The 25,412-nt window shown below is 40.5% G+C and overlaps 1 protein-coding gene and 1 non-coding gene across 12 annotated transcripts in view; one reads left to right on the top strand and one right to left on the bottom strand.

Annotated features, from left to right (window-relative positions):
• The window catches only part of SYNRG (synergin gamma), a 77,874-nt gene that overhangs the window by 35,170 nt on the left and 17,292 nt on the right, over positions 1–25,412 (top strand). For 7 of the 11 annotated variants that reach the window (XM_032428526.1, XM_032428520.1, XM_032428518.1 and 4 more), the window contains 8 exons: positions 179–312; positions 4,738–4,856; positions 5,053–5,115; positions 10,118–11,065; positions 20,211–20,804; positions 22,074–22,237; positions 23,034–23,087; positions 23,589–23,685. In XM_032428526.1, coding sequence (XP_032284417.1) covers positions 179–312; positions 4,738–4,856; positions 5,053–5,115; positions 10,118–11,065; positions 20,211–20,804; positions 22,074–22,237; positions 23,034–23,087; positions 23,589–23,685 — 2,173 coding nt within the window. The remainder of the gene's footprint in view (positions 1–178; positions 313–4,737; positions 4,857–5,052; positions 5,116–10,117; positions 11,066–20,210; positions 20,805–22,073; positions 22,238–23,033; positions 23,088–23,588; positions 23,686–25,412) is intronic. The other 4 variants (XM_032428527.1, XM_032428521.1, XM_032428523.1 and 1 more) reach the window with 2 other exon arrangements.
• Positions 21,333–21,439, bottom strand: LOC116647761. The gene has a single exon (XR_004302369.1). It is a non-coding gene; the product is annotated as a U6 spliceosomal RNA (small nuclear RNA).

Genomic DNA, 25,412 nt, shown 5'->3' with positions numbered 1-25,412 from the left:
CTTGAGTTGGTGTTATACCTAAAGTGTGTCCTTCTAAAATTAGATAGTCATGCCTACCTAATTTAGGTACCTAAACTGGGAGATTTAAAAGGTAGTTTTTGAGTTTGACAGTTGTAAATTTGTTACTTACTCTTTTATCAATTCTATCTCTCTCTTTAAATGTCCTCTATACACCTAGGTGGTAAAACCAGAAGAAGATGACTTCCAGGATTTTCAAGATGCTTCTAAGTCAGGCTCCCTTGATGACTCATTCAGTGATTTCCAAGAGTTGCCTGCTTCTTCAAAAACAAGTAATTCCCAGCATGGAAACAGGTAGAAAAGGGTTGAATATAGTTAACATTGTGTTTAATAAATGAGAAAGAGGCATCCATTTATTTGTGGCTCCCTGCGCTCTCCCTTACCACCACCAACTCTGTCAGCTCTGCTTGGCTTGGAAAAAGGCTATATGTGCTCTGGCCGCTGCCTGTTCTCTCGACCATTGCCCTTCCCCCACAGCTCATGCTCCACCCATGCCAGAATGACTCCAAACTGATCCTGCTCTTTCAGGCTTCTGACCTTTTACTTTCTTCAATCTGAAATTCTCTCTATAGTTCATTCTAGTTCTATTTCAAAAGTCAGTTTAACATAGGAAGTTTTTAGGGGCGCCTGGGTGGCTCAGTCGTTAAGCGTCTGCCTTCGGCTCAGGTCATGATCCCAGGGTCCTGGGATCGAGCCCTGCATCAGGCTCTCTGCTCAGCGGAGAGCCTGCTTCTCCCTCTCCCACTCCCCCTGCTTGTGTTTCCTCTCTCTCTCTCTGTCAAATAAATAAATAAAATCTTTAAAAAAAAAACAACATAGGAAGTTTTTACTAACCTCTCTGCATTAATTGCCGCCTCAAAGATGAGGGCCCTTCCCTTTTTACTGCCCTGGTGACTTCTAGATATCTGTGCCCTGGTTACTGGTTTACCTGTTTCCCTTACTAGGCTGTCATACCTGAAGACAGTCTTTCATGGCTGTATTTGTAGTACTTAACCATATTATGTAATTAATAAAGGATTACTGGATGAATGTGTTGCAGTATGAAGGTTGTAAACCAGATTCATCAAATTAGTGGTTTACTCCTCTGGGAAAAAAAAACTCTCAGTGGGTGAAACTTTAAGATGGTGACCAGATCCAAGATATATGGGATATTAGCAATTTTGTGTGGCATTATCTCCACATAATAGTTCACTTTCATACATAGTCATACTTTGTAGTCTTTTTTTTTCAGTTCTGACTTGATTACTTCCATGCTTACATGAAAACATTTTGCTCATGTCTAAGAATCCACACTCATTGTTTATTTACTCACTGAAAAACATTTACATACCACCTGCCGTATGCCAGACATTGGGGCAGGACTAGAACTACAAAGGCAGAAAACGCAGTTCCTGCTCTAAAGAAGCTTGGTGTTATCTGGGTATTTATGGTATCAGATAAAATTCTCTTAGAATTGGTCCTTCAGTCTTTGTGTGTGTGTACGTGTATAATGAATTCCCTAGTTAATGATCTGTGTTCCATATTATGAGTTTATTTTAAAGGGATATTTGTTAAATGATGATATAAATGGCTAAGCCTAGGTGAGACTGCTTTGGGCAGCACTTTTTTTTTTTTAAGTAGGCTCCACACTGGGAGCCCATCGCGGGGCTTGAACTCATGACCCTGAGATCAAGACCTAAGCTGAGACCATGACTCAGACTCTTTTCTTTTTTCAAAGATTTTATTTATTTATTTGACAGAGAAAGCACAAGCAGGGGGAGCGGGAGAGGGAGAAGCAGGCTCCCCGCTGAGCAGGGAGCCCGATGCGGGGCTCGATCCCAGGACCCTGGGATCATGACCTGAGCCGAAGGCAGACGCTTAACCCTCTGAGCCACCCAGGCGCCCAGTGACTCAGACTCTTAACCGATGAACTACCCAGACGCCCCTTGGGTAGCATTTTTAAGCAAAAAATGGGCATTATTTGTTCAAGAAAATGAAAAGACAAGTAAGGTGTTAAGTAGGCTGGAGTGGAGAGTATTGTTAGTCTGTGAAAAAAAAATCTCATTAGTTAAGGGCAGCACCAATGTGGGATGGCTTATGATTTGTGACTAATCTGTAAAGGGTTTTAGAGATAATAAGTGGCCTGAGGAAAGTGATCCCTGCTACTGTGTGGGTAAATTCAGCTGTCATAGTGATCCTGTGGTGAGCTGTGGAGAGGTGCTCTGGGTTTAGAGTCAGGCACTGAAAAGTGTGCGTCTGAGAAATTGGTCAGACGCGGTGTCGAACTGGATGTCCGAGGAGAAATAGCTAGCCCTTGAGTCGGCATGAAAGGGGATCTGGAAGTCAGCAGTGTCATTCATTTATGCATTCACAAAATACTTAACTGTGAGCCGGGCACTGGGGAGCCTGGAACAGTAGACACCACAGACATGGGGTACCGATGCTAAAATAGTTCAAAAAGGATTAAGGTGTAGGGGTTTTGGTTAGCTTCATTTTACTTTTTAAGTGGCAGTATTTAGTGTGGTGTCTCTCCAATCAGACCCCAAATGTGGGGTGACAATAGGGTGGAAGCCCGTGGCGGCCCGTGGTGCAGGGCTGTGAAAGGATTCACCCCAGGCAGAACAAAGGAGATAGAAGCTGATTGAATACATCGCGAGGGAGCATCCGGCAGGACAGCAAAGGAGAGACCATCTGCCACCAGGCAGTGGGTGCGGGCTGTTTTTAAAGGGGGACGATGGGGAAGTATGGCCACAGATGGAATTTTCCCTATTTGGTGGCGATGCCAAGTAGCCCACTGGTCTGTTAGGGCCTGTGGACATTTTGAGCTGAGTGGACTGATGGCCTTGTCTGTATTCATCCAGGTGGTCGCTGTGAGCCCTTTTGCCTTGATTAAGTTTCCGTGGCTCAAGCCTGTTGTCTAAAATGTCTCTACCTTTGGCAGGGTAAGCAACTAAGTAAAATCATCTACGACAGCCACATGGAGTGATTGTAAAACAAATGGATGCACTAGAGAAAAAGCAAAATACTTTTTTTTTGGTAGCCAAATTCTCTTAAGTCTTATCTTTCAATAGCCTGCAGGTTCTTAAATTTTAAAACAATTTAAAACACTGAGTATCTTTCACTAGTATTAAATAGAAATAACAGTTTTCACATTTGGAATAGATATGTACTTTATATAACTGGCCTAAACACTGTCATGGTGATTACAGTTTGGTTTTTTTAAATAATTTCAGAGAACTAGAATGAATTATTCATTTGTAATATGCATAAAATTACAGTCTGAGTCAGCTTTTTTTTTGAGTGGAATTTTATTTTGTTGACTTCAATCAGTATTTCATTACCTGAAGTTCCTCTATTTTTTTCAAATCCTGAAAATAATTTTAAAATTAATAATAATTATATGTCACATTTAGTAGATTTTACCAGTGGGCTTTATAAGACCGTAGCTAAAGTTGGCAGTTCATGAAAAACAAATAGGTTGTTCAACTTTGTGATTTTTTTCTCCCTCAAACATTAATTACTTTTATTTATATGTAACATTCTATTCAATGAGTTGTAGTTTAATTGCTTATGGAACTTAAAAAATCCACCTATAATGTATAGATGATGACCTGTTTGTCAAGATCAAATACATCACAGCTGTTTGGTAGTGATGTGAAATTATAATGTTTGATAGCATTAAGTCCTAAAGCCCTGTGGACCTCCATTAGCATGCATGTGCAAGAGCTGGGTTTTTTACCTTGCTTGTAGGCCACTGATAAGACTATTTAAATGACTGTGGAAAGATTTTTGCTTCAGGGCAAAAAACTCAATAGAAATCCATTTATATAACTTGTGTGTGTGGTATTGAATGACACAAACTAGTGGTGGAATGTAGTCATTCATATGTAAAGTTGTTCTTCCAGGGAGCTGCCTGGGTGTGATAAGAAAAAAAAAAAAAAAGCTATGCTTTTATAGTATGTGTTTAAGCCATCCAAGAATTACCCACACAGATACTACTCATTACACTATTTTTCCATCCAGCGAGAAATATGTCCACAGGCAAAAGTATCTTTATCTAATTTTGAAGTGATTGTTGTTTTGCTACAAAGATAGCTTCTGGAACCGCTGATGTGGTCCTTGTAAAAATGTAAATTGTATTAACTCTACTGCTGCTTATCAGATGTGTGAACTTCTGCCAGTAAGCAATGCACTAAGATCAAATAAGAACAATTTACATCTTGGCTTGAACAACATTTCATAAATAGATGTTTATCTTAACTATTCTACCTCTGCATTCTGAACCCATTTCAAAGAATAATTTATATGAAGGTTAACAGAATTTACTCTAAAATATTGGGTGTACATATTTGGAACAGTTCACTTTTGCAATTTTATGGACCTTAAGTTAAAATTCTAGGAGGTCATCATTCTATAAGAATCTATTTCCAGAGCCATTCCAACTGTTTTTGTGACTTACAGCGATGATTAGATGGTCAGTGTGGGTCTGACTCCTCTTCAGATAATCAAACAAAGAATTATCACGTGGGCGGTGTGTCAGTATATTTTTACAAGAAAAAGGATGTTTAAAAAAAATGTTTTTTCGCCTCTGTGGTGAATATAAACAGTTTCTAACTTTTAAAGCAGGGAGCCATGAATTTTAACCAGATACCTGTTCGCCATTTTAATTCTAAGCTTCTACTTGATAAGGGAAGGATTCAATGTTCTAGTCATTAAGAAATATTTCATTTTCCCTTATAGTGCCCCTTCTTTGTTGATGCCACTTCCTGGAACTAAAGCATCAGCTTCAATGGATAAATATGCTGTGTTTAAAGGAATTACAGCTGACAAGTCCTCTGAAAATACTGTTCCATTTGGAGGTAAAAACACATTGTCAATTCATAAACCTATGAATGTAAACCTTTTTAGTGGTGGCCTTTTGTGAGAAATGTATAAAATGCTTACACCACGTGTCAAGTATGTATGGTTTGGTTAACCCAGTCTGCCTGCCTTACTTCCTTGAGTTTTAATCTCAAGGTTCTTAAACTTAATGGACTTTCTGTCTTTTCATCATAGAGCCTGGTGATAAATACAGTGCTTTCAGAGAACTTGAACAGACAGCAGAGAGTAAATCTTCAGGTAAGTTTTTGATTCCTTAAATGGATAAATTACTTCAATTGTTTTTTTTTAAGATTTTTATTTATTTATTTGGCAGAGAGAGAGCACAAGTAGGCACAATGGCAGGCAGAGGGAGAGGGAGAAGCAGGCTCTCTGCTGAGCAGGGAGCCCGACGCAGGGCTCGGTCCCAGGACCCTGGGATCATGACCTGAGCCAAAGGCAGACGCTTAATCGGCTGAGCGACCCAGGCGCCCCTAAATTACTTCAATTTTTTAAAAATTTTATTTATTTTAAGTAATCTCTACACCCAATGTGGGACTCGAACTCATGGCCCCAAGATCAAGAGTCGCATGTTCCTCTGACTAAGCCAGCCAGGCACCCCTCAATTTTTAATAAAAAATATTTTTGATGGTTCTTTCAGTGGTATTCCTGAACATGTCTTTATAATATTGTGTGTGTGTGAGGGTTTTTTGGCTTTGTACCTCTGGAAATTATAAGGAAACAAAATGTGGTTCAGCTATTGGAAATTATTTTCTAAAATTTAGGGCAAACCCCAAATTGAGGCAATTTTTTTTTTTTTTAAAGATTTTATTTATTTGACAGAGACACAGCAAGAGAGGGAACACAAGCAGGGGGAGTGGGAGAGGGAGAAGCAGGCCTCCCGCTGAGCAGGGAGCCCGATGTGGGGCTCGATCCCAGGACCCCGGGATCATGACCTGAGCCGAAGGCAGACGCTTAACGACTGAGCCACCCAGGCGCCCCGAGGCAATTTCTTTTGAAGCTAGTGCGTTCTCTTTCACTGGAAGCCTTCGAGCCAAGTTAGACTTCTGTATCAAATGGAGGGCTGTGACTGGTCTCAGTTATTTTAATGTTTAACAAGAACTTGAACTGTTGTCAGTCTGTGGACTATGGAAAAGGTAGCAACCAGTCTTTTCAAGATTTTCAAAATTGGCTATAATTTAATAAGATGAGGTAAGAGGGATTTATAGAAGGGCTTAAAGAGAGTAGAAGGGAATATAGAATGATAGTTTGAGAGCCATATGTGTAAAGACTGGAAGTTATGTTTGTGGTTAAATCCTAACCTGATGTGTAGGGTTTAGATAATCCATAGGTCAAATTATGTCCTTCAAAGCTTAACTGCACATGCTATGATATTTGTATACTCTCATGAGGATTTCTTCCTCAGTACAGTGCCATATTCTATCTTTGTGTATTGAGTGCTCAAATTTGAAACATCCTTTTATAATCATTTGTTCTCACCCTTCTGTCCAAGAGGGTGGGAGTGGCGGGGGGAGGTGAGAGGAGATTATAGGAAAGATAATGTATGTGTGAAAGTCCAAGGGAAAAGTGTACTGCTTAGGGCGCCTGGGTGGCTCAGTGGGTTAACCGTCTGCCTTCCGCCCAGGTCATGATCCCACAGTCCTGGGATGGAACTCTGCATCAGGCCCCCTGCTCGGCGGTGGGGAACCTGCTTCTCCCTCTCCCTCTGCTGTTCCCTCTGCTTGTGTGCACTTTCTCTCTCTCTGTTGCAAAAATAAATCTTTAAAAAAATTTTAAGTGTACTATTTAAATATCTCTAAAAAGAAAGACCCACCAATTCTAAAAATACTCAATCCCTTATAGCTGTTAAGTTCTAGAAGTGTTGCCTTGTTTCATTCAAGCCTTTAGGATGTAATAACTTTTTTCCTCAATGCCTGTGTTAGGCACTAGGAGTACAGAGATAAACCTTAGAGGAACTTGGGGCACCTGGGTGGTTCAGTCTGTTGAGGGCCAACTCTTGATTTTGGCTCAGGTCATGATCTTGGTCCTGAGGTTGCGCTCAGCAGGGAGTCTGCTTCAGGATTCTCTCTCCCTCTGCCCCTCCCCCTGCTCACTCACATGCTCTCTTTCTCTAAAATAATAAATCTCAAACACACACACACACACACACACACACACACACACACACACACACAACAAAAACCCTAGAGGAATTTTTGGCTTGTTAGTTGGGTTTGACTCCCTGCAGTGCTTTCCTCACCTACCTCTTGGGCCAAGGCAAGTTTGGAGTAAAGAGCATGGTTTAATATCAGAGTTCTTTGTGTAGGGTGGTATTAATCATCATATCATAGGTATGTTATTCCTGAGAAAGACGGTGGTGCCATCAAAATGGAAACAGTACCTTAGTGCTGCTTTTATTAGTACTTTAGTAATAGAACCCCGTATTGTTGCTGCCATGTTTGTTGGTTTGCTTTCATTCCTGCCTTAACTTTAAGTTAAAGAGTTCCAGGTAGAGGTGCCAACTCTTTGTTCATTTTAGAAGAATATATTTTATTCTGTTTTCATTAAAAATACATTGGCCTGGGCGCCTGAGTGGCTCAGTCGTTAAGCGTCTGCCTTCGGCTCAGGTCATAATCCCAGAGTCCTGGGATCGAGCCCTACATCGGGCTCCCCGCTCAGCGGGAAACCTGCTTCTCCCTCTCCCACTCCCCCTGCTTGTGTTCCCTCTCTCTCTGTCAAATAAATAAAGTCTTTAAAAAAAAAAAAAATACATTGGCCTGAATGCATCAAGTATGTTAGTGTCTTAGAATTTATGAAAAATCATGTAGTATTGTGTTCAGAACTGTGGGTTTCGTAGGTTACTAAGTGACAGAGATTAATGTTATTTCCTTTTTTCCTACCCCTACAGTTTAAACCATAAATTTAAGGAGATGAGGAAAATACTGTATATGGAGAAGTGACCCTTCTTACTGAAGTTTTAGCAGAAAGTGACCTCTGTTGAAATGTTTTTAGGGCCTAAAGAGTGACAAGTAGAGAGGGGAATTTATGGGGATTCAGAGGATTAATGTACCGTCTGATATGCATGCTTCCAATGACTGCAACTAGTTTATTTGCCCCAAAATTCCCTTTGTTTTTGAACTTGTAAACCGACCCATTTTTATTTCTTTTTGACCCTTTCACACAGCTTACATTTCTAATGGAAACATTTACAATTCATCAGTAAGTTTAGTTTGCTGTAGTAATTTCTTTTTAAAAATAACAAAGCAAAACTTGTCAATTTCACAGATAATTTCAAAGCAGCACATCAAAAATATAGTGTGTGACTAAATTGGCTGCTTGTTACATTTTCATTTGCAGAAATGATACAAATATTATCAGTAATATACTTACCCAAAATTATAGGGTGATTTTTTTTTTTTAAAGTTTTACATCTGCTTCTCCCGTCAATTTGTGAAATTGACTTTAGTTTTATTAGTGGTATGTCTTGAAAACATAAAATACAGAAATTTTGAATGCTGTTCCTCTCTTTCTAAAATTTCCCTAATATTAAATAGATTTCTCTGTGTTGATGAATTATGCTGGTGAATTGATTAAATCAGCTTCCATTGTTTTCCATGCTTTCTTCTTATGATATATCAAAGTGTATATCATGTTACAAACACAATATATTTAAAGCCTGTTTTATTTTAATGACAGTTTTAAGAATTAGATTTTGGTTTGAAATATACTTTTATAGCTCATCTGTTTCTATATCTCATTTTTAGGGACAAATAGAATTTTAAAAATGGACAAAGAAATTAAAGCCTATATTTTAGTTTATAACCCTCCAGAAATAGCACTCATATTTTCAAATAAGTGATGTTGGTATAGCTATATTTATATTTTGATTTATCTCTTGATTTTCATTACTTGGTAAAACCTAGTGGATTTTATGGAAGACCTTCAGACAGCATTAGAAAAACTGAGATCATCTGCATCCTAACCTCATACTTATGAGTGATAACGTTACTCTGATAATAAAAGGAACTCTATTTAGAATCATGGGTCTAGATTTTTATCAGCATCTTAATTGAGTCAATTTATTTATTGGAAATACATTGTACCTATTTTCTCTAAAAAATGATGAAAAAAATTTTCAGTAACTCCTTCCTCAGAATAGCACAATATAAAGTTTAAATCCTATCCTTTGAAATTTTTAATACAGTTGGTATTTACTCAAATCCCTCTGAATTTTAATAAATAAGAATAAGTACTCATTGGTACAGTGGGATGGATGATTTCAAGAACAACCCAAGTACTCAGATTTTTTTTCCCATGAGATTGGCTTATTTGTTGTAGGGTATAGAAAAACCACTTTAAAATGTGTCCTTAGCAGGGGGTGGTGCAGTCAGTTAAGTGTCCGACTCTTGGTTTCAGCTTGGGTCTGATCTCAGGGTTGTGAGATCCAGCCCCGCATCAGGCTCTCTGCTCGGCACAGAGTCTGCTTGAGATTCTCTGCCCCTCCCGCTTATGCTCACATGAGCATACATGCTCACTCACTTGCTTTCTTTCTCTCTCTCTCTCTCTCTCTCTTAAATAAATAAATAAATCTTAAAAAAAGTGTTCTTAGCTAGAATGCTTTGCAAATAAGTAGATACCTTTTCAAAAATTTTCATCAAAGTTCCCTTTAAATTAATGCCTCCATATACTGGAGCAAGACCACAAGATATCTAACAATATGCTTACAGTGCCACGTTGAGCAAAGTGTTTCACATCCTAAATATTAGATGCAGGATTTTTCATAATACCTCATTGGTACCTGTGACATTTTTTTCCTGGCTGATCACCATGTAAAACATTTCATCTTTAAAGGATCATTATTTCAACGTGTGTCTCTTCGGGATCCTCCAGCACGTATTTCTCCTTCCCTTGTGTGCTTGGCTGGCTAGCTGTAGTGAGGAGTCCTGAGAGCAGCGCTTTGGGCCAACTGGAGGACCGGGCACTAGGAGACCTAGCACACTTAGATGAGCAAATGAAACTGACAGTGTTAGGTGTTCTTGGTTTGATTTGTATTTCTTTTGGTATCACTAGCCTTCAAGGTGGAAACAGATGTGTAGTTTCCAAAGAGATGTTTTGGTAGGGTTTACAGTGTAGTTAAATAATGTCAAGCCGGTGAGGGAATAGTCTCTAAAAGTATGCTTGTAATTTAATATGCTGTGCATCATGTGGTTTTCAGCTCAGCATTCTTATTCATTTGGCTGTGTTTTTTTTTTTTTTCTTTCAGGAGAAAACTTTGCAGAATTCCGATCCGCAGGCACTGATGACGGCTTCACCGATTTTAAAACTGCCGACAGTCTATCACCACTAGAACCACCAACAAAAGACCAAACTTTTCCAGCGGCCTTCCCCTCAGGAGCTATACAACAGAAACAACAAACACAAGTGAAAAGTCCTCTGAACTTAGCAGACCTAGACATGTTTTCCTCTGTTAACTGCAGCAGCGAGAAACCCTTGCCTTTTTCAGCTGCGTTTAGTGCATCCAAAGCTGTTTCCACACGACCGCCGCCAGCAGGATCTGCTGCAGCCACGACAGCATTGGCATCCACGAAGATGTCTAGTCTGGCTGATGATTTTGGAGAATTCAACCTTTTTGGGGAATATTCTAGTCCAGCATCTGTTGGGGAGCAGGATGACTTTGCAGATTTTATGGCTTTCAGTAATAGCTCTGTTTCAGCTGAGCAAAAGGCCGATGACAAATACGATGCCCTTAAAGAGGAAGCTAGTCCTGTTCCTCTAACCGGCAGCTCGGGCAGTACAGTGAAGACTGGACAAAACTCAGCTGCCGCGTCTACCAAATATGATGTCTTCAAACAACTTTCTCTGGAAGGATCTGGACTAGGTGGTGAAGAACTGAAAGATAACACTCCTTCAGGAAAAAGTGATGATGATTTTGCTGACTTCCACTCCAGTAAATTTTCTTCCATGAACTCAGACAAATCCCTGAGCGAGAAATCAGTGGCTTTCAGACACACCAAAGAAGACTCTGCTTCGGTGAAGTCCTTGGATCTCCCTTCCATCGGCGGCAGCAGTGTTGGCAAGGAGGACTCTGAAGATGCACTCTCTGTTCAGTTTGACATGAAACTGGCTGATGTGGGAGGAGATCTTAAGCATGTCATGTCTGATAGCTCTTTGGATTTACCAACAGTTAGTGGCCAGCATCCTCCTGCTGCAGGTGAGGAATTGGTGAGATTACTCTGGTGATGGTGATGTAGATTTCAAAGGTGGTTTGGTGGGTGTCGATTTACAGTAGAGTGAGGCTCTGGCTCTTAACCTTTATGAATTTCTAATGACATCTTCGTTGCCAATCCCATTAAAGCAGTGTTAAATTTGATTCTATAGATACTTGGACATATGGATCCCATGAATACTGTGGAATTTAGATTGGATCACTAAAATATTTTTACTTTCGAAATCGAACACCAGCTTGGTGTTAGAGGCACATAAAAATCCACTGCTGAAGGAACCCTACATCACTAGGAGTTTTACAAAGACTTCTGCAGTGTCAGTAATGTTCCTCTATTTCTGTGAGTGAGGTCAGTGTTGCCCTCGCCTTCTCTCTTCTCTTGGGTCTGTTTGGCAGCTGCCAATGTAGTAGTCTGTTCGGTTTACAGAAACTGACTCTCAGTAGGCCAAGAAAGTAAAAATGTCTAGCCGCTTGTATTGCAGTTGGCCACGTCCCCACAGGAGAGGAGGGAAAGCTTGTCTGTGGATGTCCTGTGTGCCAGAGTCTGGCAGGAGGAGGGCGTGAGTTGTTAGTGGAATTCAGGTACGGTTTTCGGCCTGAACTCTATGACTGGAAATATTAAATCGTAACAAATCTGTAGATGGTAGAATAGGGTAACTACTAACTTTCTCATAAAATGTTTGAAAACGTCTTACAAGGGAGCTCTCTCTAAACTCTGTATGGATTTACTTGTAGTGGTTTATTCTCTAGTCCAGCTTCCTGTCATAAAAACTAGATTCCCAGGTGTCCTCGTTTTTATTTTGGTTTGTTATTTGGTATGTTATGTAGAAAGATAAACTCATTTTGTGGCCTTTAATAATGAGAACTCTCTCAGTATTACTGTATTACTCTAGAGAACGTATTACGCATTTGAAGGGTTTGTTGTGTTTTAACTAGAGAGGGACACACAAGACACTTCCAAGTTTACAGATTGTGGCGGAAACGTCAAAGTAATACGGCTTTTGCATATATCAAGTTGGTAAGTCAGAGAACAAAATTGCATCCATCCTTTGGCGACTGAAGTGTCGGAGGTACCCTTGAACAGTGTGCTGGATCAGGAGCAGGTTCTCAGAGGCAGGATGCGTCTCACACAGCGGCTGGCTAGGGCACTGTCCGAGGGAGCGGGCTGTCTGCAGAGCTCCTTGCGCCCCACTGTCTACTTCCTTTTTTTGTACTTTTCCTCAGACGTTTTCCTGTTTTTTTTTGCTGCTGTTTGTTTGATCGAGTGATTTTGTTTCTCTTTTTTGTATGAGCTGCTTGAGCCACGGTGGTCGGTTGCAAAGTGCTCTGTTTTTTGAAAAATATCTGATTTTTATTTAAAAATCTCATGACATGTATACTAGCCTTTTGGACTCCAAAGTTATTAATTAGAAGCTATTTTTCTGAAAGTGAATCTATATTCTTTCATAGTGCCAAGCTAGACGTCTTTATGAGATGAGTCTAAATCAGGTTTGGGATGTCTTTTTCTTTTTCCTTCTTTTTAATTTTTTTCATTTTATTTGGGGAGGGGAGATTTTTTTTTTGACCGAGCTTGTTTTGATTGACCTGTTAAAATAATCTTCTGTGCTCATGTTCTTTTATGTATGTTTGGAACATCCCCAGCTTGGAACCTGTAATGTTCAAGCCAAGTCTCTTCAGTTTGAGGATATTCTCAAAAGCAGATTGTTTCCTCTTTTTGACCTGTAAACCGCCTGTCAGAAAGGAGCAGTATCCCTTTAGAGCGGTTGGTAAAAGGGGTTGATGTCTCACCAATGAGCTATACTGTTGTTGAGCAAAACTGCTGCATACATGTATTGTCGAAGGTAAATGGCAGGGACTTCTTCAATGCAGTTTGGTTTTACTTTAACCTCATGTTGACCACAGTGTCTCTTGCTCTCTTAGTTTGAGGGTTAAAGGTACTTCTTGTTGGAGAAATAAAAAGGGGGCTGATGAAAAGAGAATGAAACCTAGTAGATTGCTGTCTCTGGACCTTAATCTTGTTTAGAAACCCTAACTTAACTCTGAAGGGGATACTGTCTCTTTTAACTCCTGCTATAATTCTTTGTATGGAAGGTAGATAATACTAATAACATTGCCTGATTTCTCTGCATATTATTACATTTAACCCTTTGAGCCCTTGCTGCATATAATTTCAACTAGGCTGCTTTTGTCCCCACCACCAAATTTAATCTCTCTGGCACTGAAGCATCTTGATGTGCAGTCATTACGATCATCTGGTTTTGTTGGCAGCAAGAGCTTACCCTCATTTGTGCCACTCTCAAAGGGTTAGCAAGACTTCTGTAGCTAGCTAGCTACCTACCTGTAAAGTAGCTCTTCTTTGACATTGAAAATCGTTGTATTTTAATCAGCGCCTTATTATTAGTATTTTTTTTTTTTTTGGCTGCTTTTCTGATGTCTTTTTTTTCAATTTAGACATTTTCTGTGTGAATGTGCCTTTTCAAACTTGCTTTGGTATATTCCTCTGCAAATACTGATCTGCATGCTTATTCTGATGACTTCTTTTCCAGCTCTTCTGTACCACTCTCTTTTGTGATCTGTAAGTCCTATGTTAATAAATAATTCTTTGGCATATTTTGAAAGTGTGGGGATGTGTGTAATTTGTACTTTTTCAGGGTTAGACCAGAGAAATACCTGGTCCGTATCAAGTGAAAAGCAATAGCACCTCCTGTGATTAGAGGGTCTTTCCCTTTTGTTTTGTTTCTTCAAATACCTTTCTCCTAAGAAAGTATTGGTTTAGCCTTTGCCCCTTATAATTCCATTGATAGAAATTTTTAACATGGCACTGGATTAAAACGTTAACTTTAACCTTACACTATGCAATAGGAAAAGTTTACTCCTTTCTTCTAGTGAAAAAATGGAGTAGATCTTATTGCTTAGTAAACAAGACAGAGCCTGTCTCCAAGACAAGAGAGAGAGCAGCTGAGGGGACAAATCTAAGAGTTGAGTGTTGGGGACAGGGGATACATCTGTTAATAACTAGATACTTGTAAGTTTGACTGAAAATAAATCATGAAATGGTACTGAGATGGACTTCTGAGCACAGTACATGAAAACTGAATTTAAATTGATAATCTCTGTAATGGAGAGTGTTCAGTGTTAATATCAGGAAGTCTTCAGGACTGAATTCAGTGTGAGTCTGAAATGGGCACTTGGGCTCTAATTGTAGAGCATGTTATCTTTCCAGCTTCAGAATGTATCATGAAGCCACCCTGAGTCTTTTTTTTTTTTTTTTACACTCATAGTCCATAAAGCAAGTTCTTTTTTTAAAGATTTTATTTATTTATGTGACAGAGAGAGACACAGCAAAAGAGGGAACACAAGCAGGGGGAGTGGGAGAGGGAGAAGCAGGCTTCCCGCCGAGAAGGGAGCCTGATGTGGGGCTCGATCCCAGGACCCTGGGATCATGACCTGAGCGGAAGGCAGCTGCTTAATGACTGAGCCACCCAGGCACCCCCATAAAGCAAGTTCTTAAAACAATTTTAGGGGATGTCCTCAAAGTAAGCTTTAAACCACTTTCCTTTTTAAGAAAACAATTCTAGAAAGACACATAAAAGTTAGCAATAAGAGAATGCCAAGTTTGGAAAATATTTTTTCCATTTTAGAGTATATTAATAGCAAAAAACCTTGGGAATATTATTATTATTATTTTACTTTATCATAAACCCAAGACCAGTAAAGACCTTGGAAAAAAAGATTGTTTCCACGGTTGACTTTTTTTTTTTTTTATATTTTGAGATTTTAGTTCTTTTTTCTTTTTTAAAAATTTGAGGCAGACAGGAAATTAAACCATTAGATGAGGATTTTGAATAGGATTCCAGAGAGATCACTCACAGTATCTGAAATAGGCCATTTGAGAAAGAAAAAAGTTGCATGTTGGGGTTTGGATTAATTCAAAGAAAAGCTGAGTCTGCCATTCAAACTACTATGTTTGGATAAATATATTATGTCTTAATTATGATGTGTGCTGCAAACTAAATTGGAAGAAAGAGATCTTGGTATAGCCTCCATATAGTGATGATACCAACTGCCCTTTATTTAGGATTTTCTTGTGCCATATTTAAGACCAATCTTGTGGTGGCTTTGGTGAGGAAATTCCTTTGTCAATGGAATTATCTAATGCTAGATTGGTCCATCTGGGACTGCTTTATTTTGCCCTTTCTGCATTTATCTGAACAGGCTGCAGAAAATAACTAAATATAACTGTGTGTAAAACATAATCACATTCATTTAATAATATAATAATATAAACTTGTAATAAAGACTTGAAGAACTCTATGCTATAGGTTCAAACAAACAAAAAATACTGTTCTGTTTACTCCTATGTCAAGTAAAGTAATACAGCTAGTGCTTGATGTCATATATCAGTGCCTGAGAAATTATACAAGTGTATTCATATTCTACAATCACTCTATTGTTCACATTAAAATCTCTGCTGATTTTTAAAAGTAGCAGATGAACATGAAAGGGACACTGGCAGTATCGAAGAAGCCGGGCTAAATCCTAAAATAACTCAAAATCAAATTATTTTCTTTTTAAAGAGTTGCTTCTGGCTTTGTTTTCCATCAGTTGAATTCTTTTGATAAGTTGTTTTGGAAAACGTTGGCCAATGGCTTTGAGAGCATGATAAGGTCATGGGCATAAGAGGGTCTTTTGGGTGCTGCCCTCTCTCTTGCATGGCCAAAAGGCCCCACCTACAGTTGCCATCTTCTGTGCTCATTTGGTGGGTTTTTTAATGAGATTTTTCATGATGACCATGAGCAGTCCCACTGTATGGTTGATCCTTGAACAACATGGGGGTTGTTGCCCCCAGTGTGGTCCAAAAATCCCCATACAGCTTTTGACTAAGAGCCTACTGTTGACCAGAAGCCTTACTGATAATGTAAAGTCAATTAACACATATTTTGTATGTTATATGTATTAGGTATTATAATAAAGTAAACTAGCAAAAAGAAAATGTTACTAAGAAAATCACAAGGAAGAGAAAATACATTTACGTGCTAAACTGTATTTATTTTTTTAAAAATCCACGTATAAGTGGACCTGTGTGGTTCAAACCCGTATCATACAAGAGTCAACTGTATATCCTGAAACTCTTCCTTGGCCCTCCAGCCCCTTCTGACTTAAAATATCCCCAGAATAGCTGCTTTTCTGTGTTGAACTTGAAAGCACTGGTGCAGAAACGTGGGCATACTTACAGATAGCGTGGGTATCATTTAAACCATAGATTTCTGTGAGTTGGGACAAAGGAAGAATGGGAGGTTTCTATGCAGATTAGGGAACATTAGAAGGCAATTATACCACAGCATTTTGTAGCCTGTCATACTCACACTGTGATCACTTTCATTCCTCTTTTCTTGAACAACTAACTCTCCGAGTGTTTGAGACTTCCAGGACATAGCCAGGTTCTATAGTTAATAGAGCATGTGAAGGTAGAACAGGGTCAGGGGTGGAAAGAAGTTGAGATGTATGAATATTTCATGGTTTGCTTTGGCATGTGAAGTTTGGATTAAATCACTATTGGAAATTAAAAGATATTTCTTCCTTAGTCCCATGAACATTTTTATTGCTATATAAAACCCTGGAGAATAGTGGACTTTGCACATGTATCCTTTCTGCTTTTTCTAAACTCCCTTCTCAAAAGCCAGGAACTTAATCACCTGGGCATATGCTTACTGCTTTAGAAAATTTCCATGGAAATCGGTATGGCCTTTGCGTCGTGTAGTGGCGGCTCACATTCTTTGTTCCAAGAAATATCTTGTTTTTGTCTTCAGCATCCGTTCAGAGGGGATTTGCACAGAGGTTATGGAAGAGACTGCTAGGGTTACTTGCCAGCATAAGCAAGAAATCCATGTCTTGATTTGAGCTCCATGATGGAAAGGAGCTCGCCTACTTGATTCCTCTGGCCTTTGTAATAGGACATTCCTGGTTGCCAACAAATACCAGTATTACAGCACACAATTTGGCCTATTATCTGTGTGCAATTGCTGTTCCACCTAGCACAGCCCCAGAGCTCTCCAGGAGAACTGGAAACACAGTAGTGATTCTCTTTTCATTTTATGGCATCCATTCTCTGTTTTCTTTTTCCTGTTTCTCCCGCAATTTTCAGAATTCAGCTATCAAATGAAAAACCCATCTATAGAAACTTCAGCGATTACAAAATGTGGGTTATTCCACATCATTTTTCCAGACAGGGTTTCCATCACTTACGTTGTGGGTCTTACAGCATCTTTAATATTTTGAAAACCATCATACAGTAATACATGTAATTTGACTGCTTAGAAAATGTAGAATTGTTAACATGGGAAATGAGAAATTTTCTTGGTTTAACCTTCCCTCAGTGAACTGATTTACTACATTTTTCTTAGAAAATGGCTTACTAAGATTCCCCATTCCAGAAAATACTACTCAGTTTTTATATTATTTAAAAATGCTAAGACTTAGAAAGACAGTGTTCTCATTTTCCTTACGTAATTCAGTGTTAGTACTTCCTTATGTGTTCAAATGCATTGCACTTCAGTAAATTTTTTTTTACACTCTAGTAGCCAGTGAATAAGCAAAGTAAAATTTTAAAATCAACGTTGAGGCTGGATTTTGGTATATCTTGTATATTTACTCTTCTTTTTTTATTATAAATTTTTTTTTAATCTTTCACTCGGTCATTTCTGTGAGTTGCTCCAAAAGGCAAAATGTTATGCCTCTCATTTTTAATAAAAGTAAGGTTTGTTGAAGATCTGTAGTATTATAAAAATATTTAAAAGCTCTTCAGCTAACGTAATCCCTTATTGTTTATAGTGCCTTTTACCTGATTATATTACAATCATTTCTGTTTTGTTTTTTTTTAAACCCTTGTTTTTTTCTTATTGCATAATTGCGCAAAAGAGTCTTTTTATTAACGTAGCAACTGGGTTGTGGTTTTTGAACTAGAGCTTAACTTTTCATTAAATTTACCTTTGGTCTTTGGGAAAATTGCTACCCTTTTAGTAGATGAGATTCTTGGAGCAGTTCATAATACAGCTTCCACAAAAAGCTTTCTAGTAGGGTCTGATAATAAAAAATACCCATGTTGTGAGACATTTTTCTGAATGCACCCCTTGGAGACGACTCTCATGTTTAACTGCATCTGCCTCCTGATTGCAGTTCACCTCATTTGAGTCAGGGCACCTGCTGATCCCTTTCATTATTTGGGGGAGGGGTGGGAGGGACAAAACACTACAGCCAGACTCCAAGAAAGCATTTTTGTCTGGGGCCTCTTTTTATTCATTCTAAACTGTACATTTCTCACCTGAATCTTTCTTTCCCCCTCCTGTTTAACCAGCCAGATTTGAAGGGTACCGTTCACACCACAGAGGTTTAAAATACACTGTTCTGTGAAAGTTATCTGCTTTTTGCTGGTTCGCCTTTTGTGTAATCCACAGTTTCCCACTTTTATTATTTAGTGCCCATTTCCTAATTGAGTTGAAAGAGAGAGAGAGGTTTGGAGTCTACTCTTAGAAGAGCTGTGGAAATGTCAGGAATCCCTTCATCCTCAGGGGAAGACAGACACAAGGACCTAGTGTGGTTCACCTATTGACTTAGTCAGCAAAACCTGGGTCACAGGACTTTGGAGCATTGCCTTGCCAACCACGCTTGCGGTGGCGAGAGAGAGGGAGTCTCGGCCTGGCCCGCCGAGCGGGAAATGAAACTCAGCCTGTCAGCCAGACTGGACGGGCGGCCCGCGGGAGGCGTGGCTCCGCAGCCTCAGCTGCTTTGCTCTTTGAAAACGGGCAGGAAACTCCCCCCAATTAAGACCATTAAAAGGATGAGTTGACATTTCATTTGTACTCTGAAATAATTCCATTTTAGGCCCTAAGGCAGCAACTAAATGTCAGATGGAGGCCGGCGGCCGCTGTGCTGTGTACAAGGCCCGCTCTCGCGCATTGCTCCCCAGGCGCCGAGCCGGGCCCTCTACACGCGTCACAGCACCGCCCTTCCAAGGCCATGGTCGTCTAGGTTTATGGAGAAGCAAACCAAAGTTATGAGAACTGTTAAATAACTTGCGTCGTGTCACGCAAGCAGTAGGTGGCACCGTGCAGTTGAACCGTGATCTGTCTAAATTAAAAAGCTACATTCTTGGGGCGCCTGGGTGGCTCAGTCAGTTAAGCCTCCGACTCTTGATCTCAGCGCAGGTCTTGATCTCAGGGTCATGAGTTCAAGCCCCACATTGGGCTCCACGCTGGACATGGAGCCTGCTTAAAACAAAATCTTACATTCTCTCTGCTGTTTTATGCTACCTCTTAAATTCTTTAAACGAATAATAAGACTACTTTGTAAAATGAGTTTTCTGCCCCAGCATTTCTTTTTCTTCTTTCTTTTCTTTTTTCTTTTTTTAATGAGGGGCTGATACATAGTTGAAGGAGAAACAGGAACCCACCAGAACCCAGAAGTTTGATTCTATTTTTTAGAGGCTAAAGTAGATTAGATTGATTTTTTTTCTTTCCTCATACTCCATCACAGCAGTGTGGCGTCCATATTGACAATAACAACTAGGTAAGTAACTGCTTAATTAAAATCTTACCTTTGATCTTGCCTGAGACAGAGACTCCTAAGAATGGGTTAAAAGTTAGGTAACGTTATTTTCACTTCACTTTTGAGAAATTGTCAGTTTTTAAGTAGTTTGTCATGTACGTTTAATATGTCCGTGTGTTAAAGGAACATTTCCCAACCAAGTCAAGATGAAGGGGACCAGTTTTAGGCAGGGAGTATTGTAAGTACATTTTAAAGTTTATATGTGAACAGTTTATTAAATGACCTGAACCATGTCATACACTGGTAGATGATACTCCTGTCTTTTTATAGTAATCTTTACATAAAAAAAAAAAAAAAAAATGGCTGTTTGTAACTAAATATAAATGCCAACTCAAAGCTAATGTGGGTTTTTAAAGATCAGATTTTACAGCCCGATTCCTTTAATTTTAGTACAAGCTCTAAATTTAGTTAACTCCAGCATAGCATAAAACTAATCAAATATGCTAGACATTTTGCTTCTGCAGAGTTTAGGGCATTTTGCCTAAATCGCGAGCTTGCCTCTAATCGTGGGGTCTTATTTCCCTTTCAGATATAGAGGACTTAAAATATGCTGCTTTTGGAACCTACAGTAGCAATTTTGCAGTGAGCACATTTACGAGCTATGACTGGTCAGACAGGGATGATGCGTCTCAGGGCAGAAAACTCTCTCCATTTGTCCTCTCAGCAGGAAGCGGGTCCTCCTCAGCTGCCTCAGTTCTTCAAAAGAAAGAGACTTCATTTGGCAGTTCCGAAAACCTCACCATGACCTCTCTCTCCAAAGTAACAACCTTCGCAAGTGAAGATGCTCTTCCAGAGACCGCCTTCCCAGCTTTTGCCAATTTTAAAGATGTGATTCCTCAGGCCAGTGACCAAAAGGAATATGAAAGTGGGGAGTATAAAGATTTCACAAGACAGGACTTGCCAACAGCCGAACGGAGCCAGGAGGCCACCTGTCCGAGCCCAGCTTCCAGCAGCGCTTCTCACGACACCCCCAAAGAGTGTTCAGATGACTTCGGAGAGTTTCAAAGTGAAAAGCCCAAAATCAGCAAATTTGACTTTTTGGTGGCCAATTCACAGAGCAAAATGAAATCCAGTGAAGAAATGATCAAAAGTGAGCTGGCGACCTTTGACCTTTCTGTTCAAGGTGAGTAGCTTTCAGTGTAGACTATTGTACTCTATGGTCTTTTCCGCTGAGATGATAGATGTTCTTTCATACGAATAAAAAGTTGGCCTCTGGTTTAGAGGGAAATAGATTTTGCAGCCTCTGAAGTCAGGGTCTGTTACACATAGCTGTAAAAAAGGTTTGCAGCTGAACTGAAGGCAAGCCAGTATCCCTCAGATAATTGCTTTTGGGCCTAAAAACAAACATAGCTCAGAGTCTGTTGTTCATTAGCGTGTTGGCTAGAGGGGTACTGTGTTAAAAGAGCCAGAGAAATGGATTTGATCCACTTGTGGGCAAGTTAGCTCTGCTCCTACTCCCTGGCCATGGACGGTATTTTTTAATCCAGAGACTGCAGCGTGGTAGCCATGGATCTGGATCCGGTCTGCAGACTTTTGTTTTGATTGAGCCACACAGAAGGTTTTTTAATGTGTGGAACAGTTGCCAGTATATAAGAATCATGAGATTTCCTAGTCTAGATTTCTAGCTTTTTTTTTAAATTTTTTATTGTTAAAAAGTATGGAACGCTTCACGAATTTGCGTGTCATCCTTGCACAGGGGCCATGCTAATCTTCTTTGTATCGTTCCAATTTTAGTATATGTGCTGCCGAATCGAGCACTAGATTTCTAGCTTTTCTTGAAAAGTTGTCCTATCTGACACTACTAAGCCTGTGTCTCCCCTTTTGACAACCCCATGGGGCTGAGTAGCACTCTGACAGATGGGACGCGCTGTCCCGGTGTCACAGGCCCACCACTTCTTGTCTCCGGCTGACCTACTTCAGTCATTTACTTGACCTGCCTACTCCCCAAAGACATTTGAGTGTGCCCTTCCTGCTTTAAGCCCATCCTGACCAAAGGCATCATTGATTTCTGTTGGATTGGGAGTAGGTAGGAGCTCGGTGCAAATCCATGACTAAGGCCTGGAAAAGCAGCCCAACCCTTATGCACTGATATTTAAAATGCTCTTTATTGCACACTTAACAGACTACAGTGTAGGGTACACATCACTTTTACATGCACATTTGACTCACTTTATTGCAATACTCGCTTTATTGACGTGGTCTAGAACCAAATGCACGCTATTCCTGAGATATGCCTGGATAGCTTGCCAGAGAAGAATGAACAAGGATTGTGTTTCTGAATGCTTCATGACATAAGCATCTAAAGAAGAGAGGGTCGTGTTAGCAAGGAAAAGCCTTGGCTTGAATTAATCTGAGTAATGAGGACCTTTGACCGTGCCATCCGCTTCTCCAGGATCACACAAAAGGAGTTTGAGCCTTGGTGATAAAGAAATAAGCCGTTCTGCTCCCTCTCCGGCTTTGGAGCAGCCTTTCAGAGACCGTTCCAACACTCTTAGTGAGAAGCCGGCCCTGCCTGTCATCCGTGACAAGTACAAAGATCTGACAGGAGAGGTGGAGGTGAGTAGGGGAGTTTCCTCCAGGGGGCAGGTCGAAGACCAGCCGGGCACTGAGGGCCTCAAGAAAAGATACTTATGGGGAAGCGGGGGCAGAAAGTCACAAGGAACCAGACATAAAATATTTAATTAGAGGGAGAGAATGGTAACATTAGCCCTGGATGAAAATACTTCTCAGATGGGACATCTGCCAAAAGTTGTCAGTGACCCTAAAATTGAAATTATTCATGAGACTTCACAAGGACGAAAGTGCTTAAAGGAACTTTTCTTTGAGCGCTTAGACTTTATTGTTTTAGACTTAGCGAACGTTAAAACGTCAAAATGGAGGAGAGGGGGAGAATGTTCCGGATCTTTGTTTGTTGGCTGCGTCTTAGTCCCACACTGTCTTCCTCCCACAGCCAATGCTCTTAACTCTCCGCCTTGGCCCTCCTTGTCACTCATACGCGCACAGCGGCCTAGCTGTGGCGCGGGAAGCCGGTGGTTTAGGGTTGGCTCTCGTACGAAACATCTATGTGGTGAGCACCTTTGACGCAGTTTACGCTATTACTAGAACAAATGAGGCAACATTTACAGAGGGAAGCTGCTACAAAACATTTCCCTCAGATTCGCAAATCCTGTGCTCAGAAGTTACACGTATTAATAATTTTGAATAGTCATTAGTGGTTTCAAAAGATAAACTGTGCTTGAAGTAGAGTGGTTTTAATAAAAAGGAAAGTCTTCTAGTGCTCTTTAAATGGACAGAAGTCATAGAGGATTCCGGCCTTTCTGGTTTAACCCAGTTCTTGTTATAAATTTCACAGGAGAATGAGAGATATGCATACGAATGGCAGAGATGCCTGGGGAGTGCCCTAGATGTGAGTATGTCATTTTTGTGGTGCTCACATGCATGTAAGTGCTGTCTTGTGCCATTTTGCCTTCTTTCGGTTCATTTGAATGGACAGAGGAAAACCCGAGGAGAGCCCTCCCTCGATGGCCTCGTGCAAAGGGAAGCTCTATGGAAAGTCAGACAGCTTAAGGGAGGCTTCTTTCACATATATGATAGCAAACACTGGCTCATTTGTCACTTGTGTCCTCACCTGTCACTGTGTTTAAAAAATAACAAAATGATATCATTAACACTGCCTAAATTAAAATAGTATTTAAAGAACCTCTCTCTTTTCCAAAGAAATGGAGGATTGTTTCTTCAGGGTTAAAGTTAAGTTCTCAGATTCGTGTCCGCATAGTCATAAACATCTATCAGCCCGTCGTGCTTTTTCACACCTCCTGGCTTCTCCGTTGGGTTTTCTCCTAATAGGAAATTGATTTGCAGTGACTTTTCTCGATTTTCTAAGGTGATGTGATTTCATTTCCCGTAGGTCATTAAGAAGGCAAATGATACTTTAAATGGAATCAGTAGTAGTTGTGTGTGCACAGAAGTAATCCAGTCAGCTCAAGGCATGGAGTATTTATTAGGTATGTTCTTTTGTGTTTTACTTATTCAAAATCTTGACACTTCACAATATTTTCAGTTTTCCCTTACGTTAAGTATTTTGACCTAGATCTTTCAAGCTACATGTGACTTCACTAAGTAGCATCTGCATTTGTAGGTAAGATGCTTAAGTCACAGGAACAATTGTTTGACTTAAGGTCCCTGTGGCGAAGTTTCTAAGTCCTTATACACATACCAGCAACAGTGTAAACTTGGATCTGCATTATTGGTTTATCAAAGAACCTGACCTAGATGAGGCATTAGAATGAAATCCTTGTGGGGGCGCCTGGGGTGGTTCCGTCAGTTAAGCGTCCAACTCCTGATCTCAGCAAAATTCTTGGGTCTCCAATTAATGCCTTACCATGCTCATGCTCTGTCGATTCTTCCTCTGTCCCCCTTAATGACTTCGCAGATTCCTTACCTCCCTGACCATCTTCAGCTATTAAATGTCCCAGTCCAACTTGAGACCCCAGTCTCTGTCCAGTCCAGTGTTGCTCTCCTCCTGAAGTTTAGGCTTGGCCATGGCCAGAGCCACGTGCACTGGACCCTAATCGTTTTCAGATCTCTGCTCAGGTGCCACCTTCTGAGTGAGGTCTTCCCTGGTCTCCCTTTCTCATAACTGTGTCCCCTAACCCTACCCTTGCACTTCCTGTCCCTTTCCCTGCTTGATGTCTCCTTTGCCCTGTCGCCTTTAATAGCTTGTATATTTTACTTATTTTTGCTGATGATCTCTTTCCCTCCCTGGAGTGAACCTCCAGAAAGGGAGTGATTCGGTCTGAGCCCTGCTGTGCCTCTAACACCCCGACCCGTGCCTGGCACACGGTAGTCCCTCAGACGTGCGCTGACCGAGCAGGCGGTGAAGGGATGCGGTCTCTCCTTCGCTTCTGCCGCCTCGCTCTAGCTCCTGCCCCCTGCTCAGTCAGGCACAGCCCCACTGCACAGACAGACCGGTAGGAGGGTGCCTGTCTATCCTCGTCTAGATTTCCTGGTATCTGTGAAAGATTGTCTTAGAAGCCCCCTCCCTTGGCTTAGGGTAAGCAGTCATTCCTGCCCTTCCTCTGGGGAAAGAAGAGGAAAAGCAGAGCACTGTACCCCAGCTCCTGGTGCCCTACTCTGAAGACCCCCTGGAATTCCTCCAGTCCTCTCTTCTAGAGGCTCGGGGGGAAGTTGGGCATGTGTCTGGTGGCTGTCCTTAGAAAGTGAAGATACTTGGCACCTTTCATCCTGGCTGGAAGAATTCAGCCACAATTCAGAGACCACAGGAGAGGAACCATCCTATGTTCTGTTAAGTATATATAAAAGATGCATGAAGCCACAGGGTTTGTAAATCATTGGGCATTCAGAGAAGTGAAATATTTCTTAATTACTTTGTGATGATTTTGACATTCAGATTCTTCTAGGCTTTTGATGTTCCCATTTTCTGCCAGTTTAATGGGATTTCCCAACTTAAACAGATGGACTTATAAAGAAGCCAGAAAAAAATGAGTTAATACTTTCATAGTGTCTCTTGTTCTCCGGGGACTATTCTAAGCCTTTTACAGTATTAACCCATTTAATCCTCTCTGGTGAGGTGCTTTTATTATCCCCATTTTACAGATGAAGAAAGTAAGGTCCAGAGAGGTTATGTGACTTGCCCAGAGTGACACAGCTAGTAAGTGGCAGAGCCGGGATTTGAACCCAGGTAGTGTAGTGGTGGTGTGAGCTCTTACAC

The sequence above is a fragment of the Phoca vitulina genome, unplaced genomic scaffold, assembly GCF_004348235.1.
Source record: "Phoca vitulina isolate PV1807 unplaced genomic scaffold, GSC_HSeal_1.0 scaffold40, whole genome shotgun sequence".
NCBI classification, from domain to species: domain Eukaryota; kingdom Metazoa; phylum Chordata; class Mammalia; order Carnivora; family Phocidae; genus Phoca; species Phoca vitulina.
The sequence above is the reverse complement of the archived record's forward strand: the minus strand, read 5'-3'. Positions and strand labels throughout refer to the sequence as shown.